General features: G+C 46.1%; 1 protein-coding gene across 7 annotated transcripts; it reads left to right on the top strand.

The window, feature by feature from the left end:
• The first annotated feature begins 714 nt into the window (after positions 1-714).
• Positions 715-7,900, top strand: LOC142498690 (SERTA domain-containing protein 1-like). 7 transcript variants are annotated; one of them, XM_075606972.1, is made up of 2 exons: positions 715-864; positions 4,038-7,900. In XM_075606972.1, the coding sequence occupies exon 2, from the start codon at positions 4,042-4,044 to the stop codon at positions 4,813-4,815; it is 774 nt and encodes a 257-aa protein (XP_075463087.1). In that variant the 5' UTR covers positions 715-864; positions 4,038-4,041; the 3' UTR covers positions 4,816-7,900. The 7 variants fall into 7 exon arrangements, with proteins under 7 accessions (XP_075463087.1, XP_075463091.1, XP_075463090.1 ...); XM_075606976.1 differs by lacking the exon at positions 715-864 and adding an exon at positions 890-1,202; XM_075606975.1 differs by lacking the exon at positions 715-864 and adding an exon at positions 890-1,419.
• The last annotated feature ends 10,692 nt before the right edge of the window (positions 7,901-18,592 follow it).

Below are 18,592 nucleotides of genomic sequence, written 5' to 3'. Positions count from 1 at the left end.
CATATGGCACCAAAACGCCGAGTTTAGTTGCCCATGCTCTTACTTTAGCTCTATATAACTTATTATTACTGATATATTTCCTATATAATACATAATAGGGTATAGAAATATCAGTGATGATAGAATATAATATATATTACTGGTATATTATCTATTTATTTTCTAAATGATATATAATGGCCGATATATTATGTAAATCTATACATATACTATATTCAGAACAGTATTGTCATATTTGTTGTATGATGTAAAATATTGAAAGTGTAACTAAATAAATGCATTGTTATATTCTTTGCTGCTTCTTTTCCTGTACTGCGGGTTTACATGAGTGCTGCTGGAGGTTATTTATTATTATTATTATTATTATTATAATATTATTATTATAATTATTATTATTATTATTATTTGTTTCCTCTTAAATGCTGACAGGAGTCGCAGTCACGCAGGCCCCTGCCGAGCCGCTGCCATGACAACGCATCTCCAGCCCTGCCCTGTCAATCCCACTAAAACCACGCCCACTCCATCGTGACGTCGGCCAATGAATCACCCCTCCCGCCCACGCCCGCTTAGTCACGACGTCCCCAAAGTGGGCCGTCAAGTGGCGTGGGCGTATACTTCAAACCGCCCCTCTTCCCCTCTCCTGCTGTCGGATTGGCGGGAGCCCTGCATCTCCCGCCCAATTGGAACGTAGGTGGGCGTGCTCAGTGAGGAAACGAAGCTCAGGCAGGCTGAGCAGCGCAGCATTCTGCCGAGAGCTAGGCGACTGGGTGGTTGTGTGCGGCGCTGGCTACGGGGGCTGGGCGATGCTGCGCGGTGATTGGTGTGGCACAGACGCTTTTGATTGGCTGCTGATCTACGGGGCAGGTATGTGCGTAGGAGGGGGGAGCAGAAATGGCGGACTGTGGCTGAGGGGGGGGGGTCGCTCTTCGTCTCCCCCTGTAGGGCCGTGGTGGCGAGTCTCGGGGATTGGGGTGGCATTGGCTTCACCCCCGTGTAATGTTTCCTGCTAGTAGCGGAGAACAGAACCCGCCCTCCCCGGGGCAGCTGGGGCTCAGAAACCCAATGATATTGTGGTGCTGGCGGTAGAAACCCTATATACGGAAGTAATAGCCCTTAACCCAAAGGATTTGGCTAAATAGAGGTTAGGTAATCCAAGCAGGGAACTAATTGGCAGACAGAAGCCCTCCGTATTGTCACAGGAGGTTTGTGGAATAATAACCCCGTGTTGCAATATGAAAAAAAACACCACCCTGGGGGTTATGTAACCGAGCAGTGAGCGGTCAATAACCCCCATATAATGAAGCACTGGGGTAGCTAACCTATCTAGGGGGGGAGGCTGCGTTTCCGTAAAAGGAGGTACACGAGTAACTTGCATACAACACGCCATAGCGTTGAGGGATTTGTAAGTCTCATTATCAGGTATTTGTATGGCTCCAACATATTCCGTGGTGCAGTACAATGTGGGTGGGGCAAGAACAAAAACCTAAACTACATACACCTTTATGTTTTAAATTTAAAACATAATGAAACTAGGTACTGTGGCCCATGTTCTGAGAAGCTTGCAATCTAAATGAAATGTGAGAGTAATGATGCATCGGCGTATAATGGGGCTCCAGTACAGGGTATATCAACACCTCCAATAAGGAACTAGGCAAGTGGTATAAAGGGACACTAAGAGGGGACTCTGATGTAGTTAGGGGGCTTCCTTTTTGAGTGGATACTTCTATATTTATGAGGGGATGTGGGTAGTATCTCATCTGTATAATGACATATTTAGTTGTAGGGTACGGAGGAGGCAGAAACCCCAATATGATTCAAATACAAGGTCACATACAGTATGAGGCAATGACTGTCATACAATAAGGCAGGGGTGCGCAAACTTAAGTTCACTCCCCCTTGTCTACTGCCCTCCTTACCTGCTCTCGTGCTCCACTCGTCAAATGATGTCATGTGACGCATTGCCATTTGACCCTGCTGCGCTATTTGATGCCACGTTGTCATGGTGACGCGTCAGCGAAGAGCAGACTGAGCAGGTAAGTGAAGTTGCAGAGGCCTCGCGCCTCCCCCTGCATTTAATTTACATGCGTGGGGGCTCTGCAACCGCTCGCCCCCCTTAGAAAATCCCACACCCCCAGTTTGCGCACCGCTGCAATAAGGGGTACTGAGGGATTCAGTAACCTATATACAAGTAGGTGGTAGGTGACTTGTTTAACAGGGTTCCTGAAGGTGTAGTAAATACCTTGGCAGTCACTTAGGTGACATTTGCTTTATACGCTGGAGAAGCAGAGTGGTAATTTAACACAGAGCTGGGGACCATAATATAGAGTAAGGTGATATGTTCAGAATGTGCTTTGCCAAGAAGCAAATACATTTATTCTATATATTGTTAATTCGGTATATTATGAATACAGTATTTTTTTTAGTTGAATCCTAACTTGGTGCTAGTACTGAAACTAGTGAGTCAGCTAATGACATGAAATACTAATTGCTTGCTTTCTCTGTACAAGTGATCTTATAGCATTGCCTATTGTATTACTTTTTTTTTGTGATCATTTTTATTGAGAAACATTTTACATATAGCAATAAGTGATGATAATACATCTTTGCATACATTTCAAATGCATAGTTAGTTATTTTTTTTTTTAGCGTAATGCGCTAAGTGTCAGTCTTAGTTTCTCATTTTACGTTTACTTAAACCATGTCCATATAACACTTTTTATTGAATTGGTTAATAAATATCAGTTATCAACTGATATTTGTATCTCATTTACCAACCTTTCTATAAGTGAGTGTAAGTTAAATAAACACAAGTTTTTGCCCTTCTAGGAATAGATATTTAAGGTTCTATTGCATCAACACATCTCCTTGGGTGTAAAAATTAAAACAAATCTGATCCTTTTCTAAAATGTGTACGTTAGCCAAGAGAATCACTCTGTACATTTAATTGGAGTGACATCTTAACCTAAACTAAAGAGAATATTTTAAGTGAAGTAATTCACATTTTCCCTTCTGTCACTCAGGGAATGGCATCACCAATCAGAAAAGGCTTGGGTATTTATTTTATTTATTTAGTGTTTTACCAGGAAGTACTGTCACACATTGAATTACCTCTGGTTTTCAAGTATGTCCTCCTGGGCACAGAGTATATTATAAGCAGTGTTCGACAAACCTATACATTTGCACGCCCCGGGCGAGTGGATTTAACATCGTGGCGAGCTCCTATTGGCCCAAGCAGCACACTTGTGGTACTAGGTGGCGAGTAGATTTTTTTGTTTTGTTCGGCGAGTAGATTTTTTTTGGGTGATTTGTCGACCACTGATTATAAGCACCAGCTACTTTCTGTTTGGTTGATTTAAAAAAAAAAAAAAATCACATTTGAGCTCCATGTTAAGCAATAAAAACGTCCATAATGTTTTATTTGGAGTACAGGAGTGTCCATGATTTTCAAAATAATCGTCACATTAAATACATTTATTGAGACATTGAGTTGGATTTTAATGTTTAAAATTAGCCTGTTAAGCAATTTGGCCCATTTTAGAGTAACTGTATAAAGTGTGTCAAAGTGCTATATAATCTTCACTTTCCTACTGGAGAAAATGCTTAAATTGATAACTGTGGGTTAGATAGAGGTTACAGGGCTTGGTACCCACAAGATAAAAACAAATCTCTGCATGGTGCATTCCAGTTACCGTAGTACTTTTTAACACCAGCAATGAAAATATACCTTTTGTATGTATCCTTATCTTGGCTTGAAGTCTTAAATATGAGGGGGGGGGGGATACTCTTCATTTATATTAAAAAGGAAAGAGTTGAAAAACTGTAATTCAGAAGATTTCTGGCTAACATTCATACAAATAGGGTTGAGATTTTGGAGTACATATTACAATTGTTCATATTTAATCTACGGTAGCAATAAATCTGTCTTTGTCGCATGTTAATTTTAACGTGGCCTCTGAAGCATTTCTTCCTCAATCTGGTGCATACCAGGGGTTAGAATTCATTCTATTGTTTCTTCATTTCGGTTTCTTTCCTTCTAGACCCATGTTGTCCAAAGGCGTAAAACGGAAATACTCGGAGGTGGATGGAGGTGTGGGGAGCATCCCCGAGACGGCAGCGGCGGTGTGCCCAAGTTCAGTGCCTGCAGTACAGTCTCACTGCTTGATGAACATCTCCTTGTTAAAGCTACATCGAAGCCTGCGTAATGTCGAACCTAACCTGAGACACCTAGTGCTGGTGGCCAACACTCTACGGCGCCTTCAGGACAACATGCAGGCAGAGCCAAGCACGCCAGGAGGGTGGAGAGCTACAGAGGACCACTCCAGAAAAGATTATGCCCAAGCACCAGCCACTGAATGCAAGAAACCAGCAATAGATAACCAGGGAGACGATCCCCTGCTCTGTAGTATGGACACTTCACTGTACTCCTCCATTTCCACCATACTGGAGGACTTAAACAACTTTGAGGGGCTGAGCAGCTCCCCACTTCCGCAGATGGATGACGACCAGCTGTGTTGCCCGAAAGACAACGCCTGCGATGGGAGCAGAGAGGATTCCGGGAAGCTGCCACCCTCGTCAGGCCTTCTCAATTCTTCCACATACCTCCTTGGGGACAATCTGGAGGGCATATTTGAAGACATTGACACTTCTATGTACGACAGCGACCCTTGGGCTAGCAACAACTTGTTGAACTTCAAAGCTTTTTCCAACGTGGAGGAGGCTGAAGGAAAGACATTAATAGAAGGACAGAGCTCCATGCTGGAGCTGAACGAGTTAGACTATCTGATGGATGTTTTGGTGGGAGCTCAGAACTGCTGATAGCATCAGCAGGGACTCCTGGAACACAATGAAGTATCTTGCAGCAAGACACTATATAGTAAATAAGGACACGCCAGACATTAATTTATTTCTGTGATTACGGATGGAAAGAAACAAAGAATATCAGGAAAAGATAATTCCTAAGAATTCTTAGTTGCATAAGACCATTGTAAATCCTATCCATAATACCCATCTGTAGAAAGGTCTGGTGTCTTTGATATCACAGGCTTAAGAAAGATGTGCAATATGTTTGGTGTTGCTGAGGGGGGAAAAAAACGAACAATAGAAATGGTCTCAACTTATTCTTTGTCTTCAACTCTCTTACTGCTGACGAAGCCTGAAAACCAATCCAGTTCAGGTCCTTCCAGCATGCAAGAGGTTAATTTCACTACTTTTTAAATCATTACCCTTCTTTTTTTACATTTTTTTTTTAATAAGTCTTCCACACAAAAAGATGGACGAATGTTTCCATGCAAGTTGTGTGCAACTTCTTCTTTTTACTAAATAGGCTGTTGAAATACGCTTTAATATAAAGAGTATACAAAAAGACTGGAAGACCTTTTAGACTGAGCAAACCCAGCACAAAAATAATGTACATACATATACTAATTTAAAAAAAAAAAAAATATTTTGTACAGATCACTAATTTTAAGCTTGTATATTTCACATGGCCTAATGTGTGCTGTCTTTCTTTCTGAGCAGTACGCTTTCCAAAGGCAAGTCATCTTCATACGGTCTTGCCTTTTATTTATTGTTTCTGAATCAAACAAGAAATGAAAATACTATGAACATCACCCGTGTGCAGCATTTTTGGGGTCTACCAAATTCTGCATGCACCACAAACGTGCACACGTAGTTTGTAGCATTGCTGTTACAGCTACTCATGCAATCTGATGAGCTGCATCCATAGTCAAAGCATCTGGCCTCTTAATTCTGTAGTACACTCTCCAACCAGGAAATCTCTGGGATTCTAGAAATTGGAAAAAGTCAAAGCAGTTAGGTGGCCAACACCTATATTTTTTTATAATTGTATAAAGTACTGCTTGATTTAAACTGTGAGGCATATCACTGAACTTTCCTCAGCCAAAGAAATGGATGCATGGATGTTAAAGCCATATGAAATGATCTGTTTTATGCTCTGGATCAACCTTTTTTTAAATGCATGGGCTCTATCAAAAAAACGTGCGCTGATGAAAATGATCCATTTTTTCTTCTTCGGTCTTAAACGCGATGTATTTATGAAGTGACGAATTTAGCGACTGCTGCGCTACAAAAAAAGTTGTGTGCTGAGCAGGCGCATTTTAAGTGAAACTTCTTTGTCTTTGGTCACTGTTTTGTCACAGATATTGTATTTGTGATGGGGATATTTTTAATGAAAATTCAAAACACAATGTCAGTGGCAAAACGCAAAGAAGTTTGATTTGGAACGCGTGGGCTCGGCACACACTTCTGTTTTAGCTATTTGCACTTCTATATTTATACTGGTGTGTGTGTCTCCCAAGCTGGGTTGCAGATGCTCCTGCGCATGCGCGTCGAGCCGCCACAGCATATCGCTGGCTCCAACCTGCGTGTGCGCTTTGAGGTCTGCGCTGGCTGGATGTGTGACGGAAGCACTTCTGCGCATGCGTGATGCGCCGGAGGGCCGCAGATCCTTTCACGCATGCGCCACGGCCCGTGGCCGTTTCTGCGTCATGACGTCTGTTCCGTCATGCGTTTTTGTGACAACGAAGGAAATTTTCCCCATAAAAACCCTATTGGTGCCGGAAAAGAAGTTTCACTTCAAAAAACTTGCGTCACCATTTTAAGGTGACTGAGAAAAGTTACCCAAGCCGCATGTTCCTTAATGCATAGACCTTTGCCAATATGCAAATACCACCCGGAGATGTCGCAAAAAATGGGGCAACCAAGATTAATATATAGGTGCCACCTGCCACAGGTATATTATAGCGCGGGTTGAGGCAAAATAATTACTTTGTGATGGAACTTGCCCTTTGGTACTTGGAGCCCATTGTGTGATTGTATACAGTAATACTGACTCGTATTCCTTAAACCATCAAAGATTATTTTAGTTAAAGAACTGATGGCAACAAAAAGGTAATTGTTTTTTTAATAAAACCTGATTTAAATGTCAATGGGATCTATTTGTAGTAGCTGATGTACTCTGGTAATTTTTATTATTATTCAGAGTTAAGAATGACAATTTTCATTTTCTTTATGGTTACCAGAGCACATCACCGCATATATTATAGCTGAATCCTCAATCATAGAAGCAAATTGATCCTCTGTTCTGAAGAGCTTGCAATCTTATGAACGGAATACACACCGGGTGTGTTGGGTGTGTATTTCCACTTCAAAGGCCAGTGCTTTAAGTTTGTCTAACTTTTTTTTTTTTTAATTTTATGTATATATTTTTCTTTTACATCTGCTTGACTTCAAGAATCAGGACTGTTTTTGATAAACAATAGTCCTAGAAACGATCACTTTAGCGTATGTGAGCCGGCCTCAAGCGGTCTGCGATCAAATGATATGCACTCGGTCCAGACTGAATATGTGCCAGGATCCCCGATGCACAGCAGTGACACCGATGATAACCCGTTGCGCACGAACAGTAACTTCTGCTAAAAAAGCTTGTACATTCTCATGTCTTTATTTAGCTGAGAGAGCGCAATGTTTCAGGGGGTCGAGGCCCTCTTGTCAGCTGTGCACTATATACACCTGGCAAAGGGGCTAGGAGCCCTGAAACATTGTACTATCTGCTAAATAAAGACATCAGAATGGAATTGTTTGTGTGATGGATTATCATCTGTGATATTGTAACCTAGTCCTCCCCAACACTATATATGAGGGTATTTTGCCGATTTTACAACAGCCTCTGGAGAACTGTTATTTCATCTGTTCTTAATTAACTTTGTTGTAAAATCTCTGCTTCAAGTCTGGGGTTGGTATTATTTATTGATGGTGTCCAAATACGCATCTAACAGTCGTTCAGTTGTTTTACTCTCCTAATTTAAATTTTTTTTTTTAATTGTTTTATTTATCCTTTTTTGTGAATATTTATGCTTGAAATAAAAAAGGGGTTTTATAACTGGAGTCACGAGTGTTTTTTGCTTTCCCTGTTCCCTAACAAATATAACTATAATTTTACACCTAAAATAACCCCAAGACATTCGCGTGCACCCCCCCCCCCCCCCACACACACACACACACGCACACACTTTCCCTATCAATTCAGGTGCCTGATCTCATTTCGGCGATCAAAATAGTGGGTAAAACAGTGACACCGGCACGAAGCACATTATAAGTTATTGAATCAGCACGGTGACAGTGAAGCCACACTACTCATCTACTCCTACCACAGTTTGTGTGATACTGGAGGGACCTACAGCCCAAGTCTGTCACACAGAGACCTATAACGTGCTGAACCTGTCCCTCCCACTGTATGGACACAGAAGGCATGAGTATGTCCCTCCCCTTCAATGGGGTGACACAGAGAAGGACGGAACCCAAGCCCGACAAGCTATGGTTGCTTCCCACTATCTCGGTTACAAGAAACTACAACATGGGTTTATGTGTCTGGTCGCTCAAACTGTTAGGCACTTGTTTGAGCCTCTGCCCTCGAAGCAGAGCCAATTAAAATGTATAATTCAACTCGGCAGCTCTTTCTTTGCAGTTGCTGCACATTTGTTTGCCGTGCAGGTAGCGACTGAAGAGAATGAGGGACTGTCAGTGGAAAGTAAGTTGTTTCCTGCTGTGTGCACTGGTTATGAAATGTGTAAGGGAGAGCTTACCCCCACCCCCACCCCTCCTCCTGCCCAGGATGTCAGTGCTTGCCTTGTATGGGATCAGCACAGGCCTGGCAGAGGCGGGGCCTAGGCCTGCTCTCTCTGACACTGGCACGAGACTGGCGTGCTTTGAATTCTTCATGGGACACTTTTTTATCCTCTGCTGGCCCCTGATGTCATTCATGCTGCATATTCTTTTTATTCGCTTTAGTGGAAAGCAACGGCCGAGTTAATAGTAACACTAAAGGCTCTGTGCTTCAACATGCCATTATGTTCTGTGTATGGCTCCTGTCACATCATAGGTAACAATCCATCCTACAAGGTGTGTGTGTTTTTTTTTTTTTTTTAAACCCGGATAGCTTATACTTCATTTTTAATGAGTGTTAATATACAGAGCATCCTTTGATTTCTATAGCAGGTTTTAGCCACCTCCCCAGCGGTGCCAGATCTCTGCAGCACTTTCCTGTTTGTGATCATTTGTTGCCAATGTTCCCAGCAATTTGAGCTGCAAACTGGAACAATAGACAATGTTACCTTGGGAACATAAGAATACATTGTAGCTGCTGAGTGAACCTGACTGAAGGATTGATGGAAACTGAAAGGCAGACATTTAGTGAACCCTGGGAAGCAGGATCTTTGCTGATCGATCACGGGAGAATGAATCGATCGGCAGCTTAGGTCATTTGTTTTCAATACAGGTAATTAAAGACTGCATATATTAAAATATATATTTTTGAAGTGCTGCTTGGATTGCCTCTTTAAAAAAGGATTATGCCGAATTGAAAATATGGACTGAAAGACAGAATTTGATACGTCCTATTACAATATGTGCATCACGTAACTCCTCTAATGGCTGCATATAATCACTCCATCTAATCTACTTAGATTTTGCAAGGCTTTTGATACGGTTTCACACGAGGTTGGTGTAAAAAATAAAGAAAATTGGACTCCGTAATAATATTTGCACCTGGACTGAAAACTGGTTAAAGGACAGACAACAGAGGGTTGTCATAAATGGAACTTTTTCAGGTTGGGCTAAAGTCGTGAGTGGAGTACCTCGGGGATCGGTATTAGGACCCCTGCTTTCTAACTTATTTATTAATGACCTTGAGGTTGACATCGAGAGCAAAGTCTCCATCTTTGCTGATGATACTAAATTGTGTAAGGTAATAGAATCAGACCAGGATGTAATTTCTCTTCAGAAGGACTTGGAGAGACTGGAAACGTGGGCAGGTAAATGGCAGAGGAGGTTTAATACAGATAAATGTAAGGTTATACATTTTTGATGCACGAATAAAAAGGCGACTTACACGTTAAAGGGATAAATTGGGGGAATCCTTGATGGAGAAGGATTTAGGAGTGCTTGTAGACAGCAGGCTTAGGCCTCTACCATGTTGCCTGCTTGCTGGCGGAAGCGTGCTGACGCGCGCTCCCGCTCAGCACTGAGCCCCTACAGCCGCAATTAGAGCGGCTTTAGTAGGGACTCACCTGCGCTTCCGCGTGCTTGGGGAAGCGCAGGTCTTAGAGGAATTTAAAATTCCCCCGCTTGCCGGCGCGACAGGCCAGTCACATGAGCGGTTCACCCAATGAGGGCGAACCAGCTCCGTGACGTCACTGGCCCGCCCCCGATTCTTGGAGTCAGGAAGGAATTTATTTTTCCCCTTATGAGATATCATTGGATGAAATAACACTGGGGGGTTTTCTTTGCCTTCCTCTGGATCAATAAGTAAGTATAGATATAGAATAAAGTATCTGTTGTCTAAATTTAGCATAGGTTGAACTTGATGGACGTACGTCTTTTTTCAACCTCATCTACATGTAACTTCTTCCTACTGCTGCATAGACCCGCTCCCTAGAACTCCTCCCTAACCCGTTCTTGCTCCTTATATCCACAGATACTCTGCCAGCGATGTTTAGCCGCAGATACTCTGCCAGCGATGTTTAGCCGCAGATACTCTGCCAGCGATGTTTAGCCGCAGATACTCTGCCAGCGACGTTTAGCCACAGATACTCTGCCAGCGACGTTTAGCCGCAGATACTCTGCCAGCGACGTTTAGCCGCAGATACTCTGCCAGCGACGTTACTCTGCCAGCGATGTTTAGCCGCAGATACTCTGCCAGCGATGTTTAGCCGCAGATACTCTGCCAGCGACGTTTAGCCGCAGATACTCTGCCAGCAACGTTTAGCCAGATACTCTGCCAGCGACGTTTAGCCGCAGATGCTCTGCCAGCGACGTTTAGCCGCAGATACTCTGCCAGCGACATTTAGCCGCAGATGCTCTGCCAGCGACGTTTAGCCGCAGATGCTCTGCCAGCGACGTTTAGCCGCAGATGCTCTGCCAGCGACGTTTAGCCTCAGATGCTCTGCCAGCGACGTTTAGCCGCAGATGCTCTGCCAGCGACGTTTAGCCGCAGATACTCTGCCAGCGATGTTTAGCCAGATACTCTGCCAGCGATGTTTAGCCGCAGATACTCTGCCAGCGATGTTTAGCCGCAGATACTCTGCCAGCGACGTTTAGCCAGATACTCTGTGTGATGATAGCTTATGACATGTTGTAATTTACATCAAATAACTGGGTTTGAACTGAACGAGGCTTAGATATAATAAAGTATATTTATTCCTTTGGATAGGTGAACACACGACATAGTACAGTAACAGGCAAGAAGTACACTTACTTTGGGGGATGGGGAATGAGAAGTATGTTGCATAGCATTTCTCTCAGCAATCCAGATGGTATAGAAGAACACAGGATAAAGGGTTGACCACAGATTATATACCTTTTGTAACCCTATCCTTAACATTAAGTACAGGTGATTGGTCAGTAATTACCTGTAGCCACTCTCTAACGTGGGAACACACTTTGATACATGCCCCCCTGCTAGTTGGCACATGCTCAGTTGGACTCTGGGGTCTCATTTCTGCAGCCCCACATTTGCATCAGGAATGCCAGCCAGTCTACTAAATGGAATTTCTGGCAGGATACCCTTTGTTGTGAGGTGTTAAATGGGACACTTATAGACTGCTCTGGTTTGAGTCATCTCCGCCCTCCTGTAAACAGTGTAGGTGATAAACTCCTTTGAACAGAACTTAAATTCTAGACATTGGGACGCTTTCCCTGACCATCTGCAGCCTTATGGCCAAGGGAATTTCCTCTGGTTCCTGTCCATACCTTGGGACACAGTATTAAAGATAAAACACAAACATATTAAAATATCCGGTTCCGTTGGGTCCAGCGGGTCCAAACTTCCCGGTTCTCAATGCCGGAACTGGGACACCCTGGGGTCCAATTTGAGACTTGCTACGACCCTCGGAACCGGAGTTATACAAATACACCTTAAACCGTTTCCTATTTTAATACAATAAACTCCGCTGTAAATTAAATCACGATTTTTCACTAAATCCCCATTGAAAACAACGGGCTTCGCCGCCATAGACTTTCAATGGCAAACCGCCGCCGTTGGCGGCTATGGGAATCCGCCGCCATAGACTTTCAACGGGGCTACGCCGCCGTTGAAGTCAATGGGGTTTTCCACCATAGCCGGTCAATGGAGATTGGCCGCCATTGTAGTCTATGGGAAAAGTCCCGAACTTTCAAGGGGGTCCATACTCCGTCGGGTTGGTCCAAGAGGGTCAAGGATGGTTCTGCAGCGATGCCGGAGCAGTAACTACAGGTATCCCAAACCCTGGCCCTTTGGACCCTCCGGAACCGGAGATATGGATCCCTAAATTTCAGCTTTTTACACTTAGCCGTTTTCTTGAGCTGTTTCTGCTGCCGCCATTGGAATCTATGACGCGACCCGCTCTTCTCGGTTCGACCCTTATCGGGGGTCCAGGATTCAGGGTGGTCGAGTGGGGGGAGGCCTAGGGACTAGGGGCAAAAAGAATTTTATTTCTAGGTGCTCTAGAACTGTTTATTCCCACGCCACTTGTCGTTGAACTTGACTGCTAAGTGATCAAAGCTCTCTTATTGAAAAAGTATCCGTTTTGCGGTTTTGCGGTTTGACGGCAGCCAACTCGTTCCTGGAAAGCTCCTTCGATGAATCTCCATTGAAGTCAATGGGCCCATTGACTTACAATGGGAAACCGCCGCTCCTCCTCTCGGACGCCATCTGCTGGTCTTCACAGGAAACAGGACCAAAACAGCAAGATTCGCCATTGAAACGCATGGAGATCCAATGGCGGCCTATGGGACCCTGCAAAATGGTGCCTGAAAAGGCGGGAAAATTACACAAAGGGCTATAATCACTAAAGAACTATTAACCCTTGTACTCCCGGATGGATCCTAGTGTGTGTGTGATGCAGACACTGATTAAACCAGATATTACAGTAAAGCATGGGAACAGGGGAATACACATTTTCATGTCATAACAAGGGTTAAATCACATTTCTGGACCTCAGCCCAGTTAACCCCTTGTCTCCCTGGTGAGGTCTGGGGATGGCCAAATGGGGTGCAACCCCTTTAATACCGGGCCACCCCTTTCTCCCTCTACACTCTGCCAGCGATGTTTAGCCAAATACTCTGCCAGCGATGTTTAGCCACAGATACTTTGCCAGCGATGTTTAGCCGGATACTCTGCCAGCGATGTTTAGCCAAATACTCTGCCAGCGATGTTTAGCCACAGATACTTTGCCAGCGATGTTTAGCCGGATACTCTGCCAGCGATGTTTAGCCACAGATACTCTGCCAGCGATGTTTAGCCGCAGATACTCTGCCAGCGATGTTTAGCCAGATACTCTGCCAGCGACGTTTAGCCGCAGATACTCTGCCAGCGACGTTTAGCCGCAGATACTCTGCCAGTGATGTTTAGCCGCAGATACTCTGCCAGCGATACTCTGCCAGCGATGTTTAGCCGCAGATACTCTGCCAGCGATGTTTAGCCACAGATACTCTGCCAGCGATGTTTAGCCGCAGATACTCTGCCAGCGATGTTTAGCCAGATACTCTGCCAGCGATGTTTAGCCACAGATACTCTGCCAGCGATGTTTAGCCGCAGATACTCTGCCAGCGATGTTTAGCCAGATACTCTGCCAGCGATGTTTAGCCACAGATACTCTGCCAGCGATGTTTAGCCGCAGATACTCTGCCAGCGATGTTTAGCCACAGATACTCTGCCAGCGATGTTTAGCCGCAGATACTCTGCCAGCGATGTTTAGCCAGATACTCTGCCAGCGACGTTTAGCCGCAGATACTCTGCCAGCGACGTTTAGCCGCAGATACTCTGCCAGTGATGTTTAGCCGCAGATACTCTGCCAGCGATACTCTGCCAGCGATGTTTAGCCGCAGATACTCTGCCAGCGATGTTTAGCCACAGATACTCTGCCAGCGATGTTTAGCCGCAGATACTCTGCCAGCGATGTTTAGCCAGATACTCTGCCAGCGACGTTTAGCCGCAGATACTCTGCCAGCGACGTTTAGCCACAGATACTCTGCCAGCGATGTTTAGCCAGATACTCTGCCAGCGATGTTTAGCCAGATACTCTGCCAGCGATGTTTAGCCAGATACTCTGCCAGCGATGTTTAGCCGCAGATACTCTGCCAGCGATGTTTAGCCAGATACTCTGCCAGCGATGTTTAGCCAGATACTCTGCCAGCGATGTTTAGCCAGATACTCTGCCAGCGATGTTTAGCCGCAGATACTCTGCCAGCGATGTTTAGCCACAGATACTCTGCCAGCGATGTTTAGCCAGATACTCTGCCAGCGATGTTTAGCCACAGATACTCTGCCAGCGATGTTTAGCCAGATACTCTGCCAGCGATGTTTAGCCACAGATACTCTGCCAGCGATGTTTAGCCGCAGATACTCTGCCAGCGACGTTTAGCCAGATACTCTGCCAGCGACGTTTAGCCAGATACTCTGCCTGCGACGTTTAGCCGCAGATACTCTGCCAGCGACGTTTAGCCAGATACTCTGCCAGCGACGTTTAGCCAGATACTCTGCCTGCGACGTTTAGCCGCAGATACTCTGCCAGCGACGTTTAGCCAGATACTCTGCCAGCGATGTTTAGCCAGATACTCTGCCAGTGATGTTTAGCCGCAGATACTCTGCCAGCGATGTTTAGCCGCAGATACTCTGCCAGCGACGTTTAGCCAGATACTCTGCCAGCGACGTTTAGCCGCAGATACTCTGCCAGCGATGTTTAGCCGCAGATACTCTGCCAGCGACGTTTAGCCAGATACTCTGCCAGCGATGTTTAGCAGCAGATACTCTGCCAGCGACGTTTAGCCGCAGATACTCTGCCAGCGACGTTTAGCCGCAGATACTCTGCCAGCGATATTTAGCCAGATACTCTGCCAGCGATGTTTAGCCAGATACTCTGCCAGCGACGTTTAGCCGCAGATACTCTGCAAGCGACGTTTAGCCGCAGATACTCTGCCAGCGATGTTTAGCCGCAGATACTCTGCCAGCGATGTTTAGCCAGATACTCTGCCAGCGATGTTTAGCCGCAGATACTCTGCCAGCGACGTTTAGCCAGATACTCTGCCAGCTATGTTTAGCCAGATACTCTGCCAGCGATGTTTAGCCAGATACTCTGCCAGCGATGTTTAGCCGCAGATACTCTGCCAGCGACGTTTAGCCAGATGCTCTGCCAGCGATGTTTAGCCGCAGATACTCTGCCAGCGATGTTTAGCCAGATACTCTGCCAGCGACGTTTAGCCGCAGATACTCTGCCAGCGACGTTTAGCCAGATACTCTGCCAGCGATGTTTAGCCGCAGATACTCTGCCAGGGACGTTTAGCCAGATACTCTGCCAGCGACGTTTAGCCAGATACTCTGCCAGCGACGTTTAGCCGCAGATACTCTGCCAGCGATGTTTAGCCGCAGATACTCTGCCAGTGACGTTTAGCCAGATACTCTGCCAGCGACGTTTAGCCAGATACTCTGCCAGCGACGTTTAGCCGCAGATACTCTGCCAGCGACGTTTAGCCGCAGATACTCTGCCAGCGACGTTTAGCCGCAGATACTCTGCCAGCGATGTTTAGCCAGATACTCTGCCAGCGATGTTTAGCCGCAGATACTCTGCCAGCGATGTTTAGCCAGATACTCTGCCAGCGATGTTTAGCCGCAGATACTCTGCCAGCGATGTTTAGCCGCAGATACTCTGCCAGCGATGTTTAGCCGCAGATACTCTGCCAGCGATACTCTGCCAGCGATGTTTAGCTGCAGATACTCTGCCAGCGATGTTTAGCCGCAGATACTCTGCCAGCGATGTTTAGCCAGATACTCTGCCAGCGACGTTTAGCCGCAGATACTCTGCCAGCGACGTTTAGCCAGATACTCTGCCAGGGACGTTTAGCCAGATACTCTGCCAGCGATGTTTAGCCAGATACTCTGCCAGCGATGTTTAGCCGCAGATACTCTGCCAGGGACGTTTAGCCAGATACTCTGCCAGCGACGTTTAGCCAGATACTCTGCCAGCGATGTTTAGCCGCAGATACTCTGCCAGCGATGTTTAGCCAGATACTCTGCCAGCGACGTTTAGCCAGATACTCTGCCAGCGACGTTTAGCCGCAGATACTCTGCCAGCGACGTTTAGCCAGATACTCTGCCAGGGACGTTTAGCCAGATACTCTGCCAGCGATGTTTAGCCAGATACTCTGCCAGCGACGTTTAGCCAGATACTCTGCCAGCGACGTTTAGCCGCAGATACTCTGCCAGCGACGTTTAGCCACAGATACTCTGCCAGCGATGTTTAGCCGCAGATACTCTGCCAGCGACGTTTAGCCAGATACTCTGCCAGCGACGTTTAGCCGCAGATACTCTGCCAGCGATGTTTAGCCGCAGATACTCTGCCAGCGATACTCTGCCAGCGATGTTTAGCCGCAGATACTCTGCCAGCGACGTTTAGCCAGATACTCTGCCAGCGATGTTTAGCCGCAGATACTCTGCCAGCGACGTTTAGCCAGATACTCTGCCAGCGATGTTTAGCCGCAGATACTCTGCCAGCGACGTTTAGCCGCAGATACTCTGCCAGCGATGTTTAGCCGCAAATACTCTGCCAGCGATACTCTGCCAGCGATGTTTAGCCGCAGATACTCTGCCAGCGACGTTTAGCCAGATACTCTGCCAGCGACGTTTAGCCAGATACTCTGCCAGCGACGTTTAGCCGCAGATACTCTGCCAGCGACGTTTAGCCGCAGATACTCTGCCAGCGATATTTAGCCAGATACTCTGCCAGCGACGTTTAGCCAGATACTCTGCCAGCGATGTTTAGCCAGATACTCTGCCAGCGATGTTTAGCCGCAGATACTCTCCCAGCGATGTTTAGCCGCAGATACTCTGCCAGCGATGTTTAGCCGCAGATACTCTGCCAGCGATGTTTAGCCGCAGATACTCTGCCAGCGATGTTTAGCCGCAGATACTCTGCCAGCGATGTTTAGCCGCAGATACTCTGCCAGCGATGTTTAGCCAGATACTCTGCCAGCGATGTTTAGCCAGATACTCTGCCAGCGATGTTTAGCCGCAGATACTCTGCCAGCGACGTTACTCTGCCAGCGAAGTTTAGCCGCAGATACTCTGCCAGCGAAGTTTAGCCGCAGATACTCTGCCAGCGATGTTTAGCCGCAGATACTCTGCCAGCGATATTTAGCCGCAGATACTCTGTCAGCGACGTTTAGCCGCAGATACTCTGCCAGCGATGTTTAGCCAGATACCCTGCCAGTGACGTATAGCCGCAGATACTCTGCCAGCGATGTTTAGCCGCAGATACTCTGCCAGCGATGTTTAGCCGCAGATACTCTGCCAGCGACGTTACTCTGCCAGCGATGTTTAGCCGCAGATACTCTGCCAGCGATGTTTAGCCGCAGATACTCTGCCAGCGATGTTTAGCCGCAGATACGCTGCGGCAAAAGGTCCCATTCCAAAAAAATCCCGAACATTTTAAAGGAAATATTCCTATTCATAGGAGGGAGACTCCACGGGTACACATACAAATAACATGCGCTGCAGCTCACGGGTACACATACACATAACATGCGCTGCAGCTCACTGGTACACATACACATAACATGCGCTGCAGCTCACGGGTACACATACAAATAACATGCGCTGCAGCTCACGGGTACACATACACATAACATGCGCTGCAGCTCACGGGTACACATACACATAACATGCGCTGCAGCTCACGGGTACACATACACATAACATGCGCTGCAGCTCACGGGTACACATACAAATAACATGCGCTGCAGCTCACGGGTACACATACACATAACATGCGCTGCAGCTCACGGGTACACATACACATAACATGCGCTGCAGCTCACGGGTACACATACAAATAACATGCGCTGCAGCTCACTGGTACACATACAAATAACATGCGCTGCAGCTCACGGGTACACATACAGATAACATGCGCTGCAGCTCACGGGTACACATACACATAACATGTGCTGCAGCTCACGGGTACACATACAAATAACATGCGCTGCAGCTCACTGGTACACATACAAATAACATGCGCTGCAGCTCACGGGTACACATACAAATAACATGCGCTGCAGCTCACGGGTACACATACACATAACATGTGCTGCAGCTCACGGGTACACATACAAATAACATGCGCTGCAGCTCACTGGTACACATACAAATAACATGCGCTGCAGCTCACGGGTACACATACACATAACATGTGCTGCAGCTCACGGGTACACATACAAATAACATGCGCTGCAGCTCACGGGTACACATACACATAACATGTGCTGCAGCTCACGGGTACACATACAAATAACATGCGCTGCAGCTCACTGGTACACATACAAATAACATGCGCTGCAGCTCACGGGTACACATACACATAACATGCGCTGCAGCTCACTGGTACACATACAAATAACATGCGCTGCAGCTCACTGGTACACATACAAATAACATGCGCTGCAGCTCACGGGTACACATACAAATAACATGCGCTGCAGCTCACGGGTACACATACACATAACATGTGCTGCAGCTCACGGGTACACATACAAATAACATGCGCTG

The sequence above is a fragment of the Ascaphus truei genome, chromosome 7 (genome assembly GCF_040206685.1).
Source record: "Ascaphus truei isolate aAscTru1 chromosome 7, aAscTru1.hap1, whole genome shotgun sequence".
In the NCBI taxonomy this organism is placed as follows: domain Eukaryota; kingdom Metazoa; phylum Chordata; class Amphibia; order Anura; family Ascaphidae; genus Ascaphus; species Ascaphus truei.
This window is presented reverse-complemented; position numbering and strand designations above follow the sequence as displayed.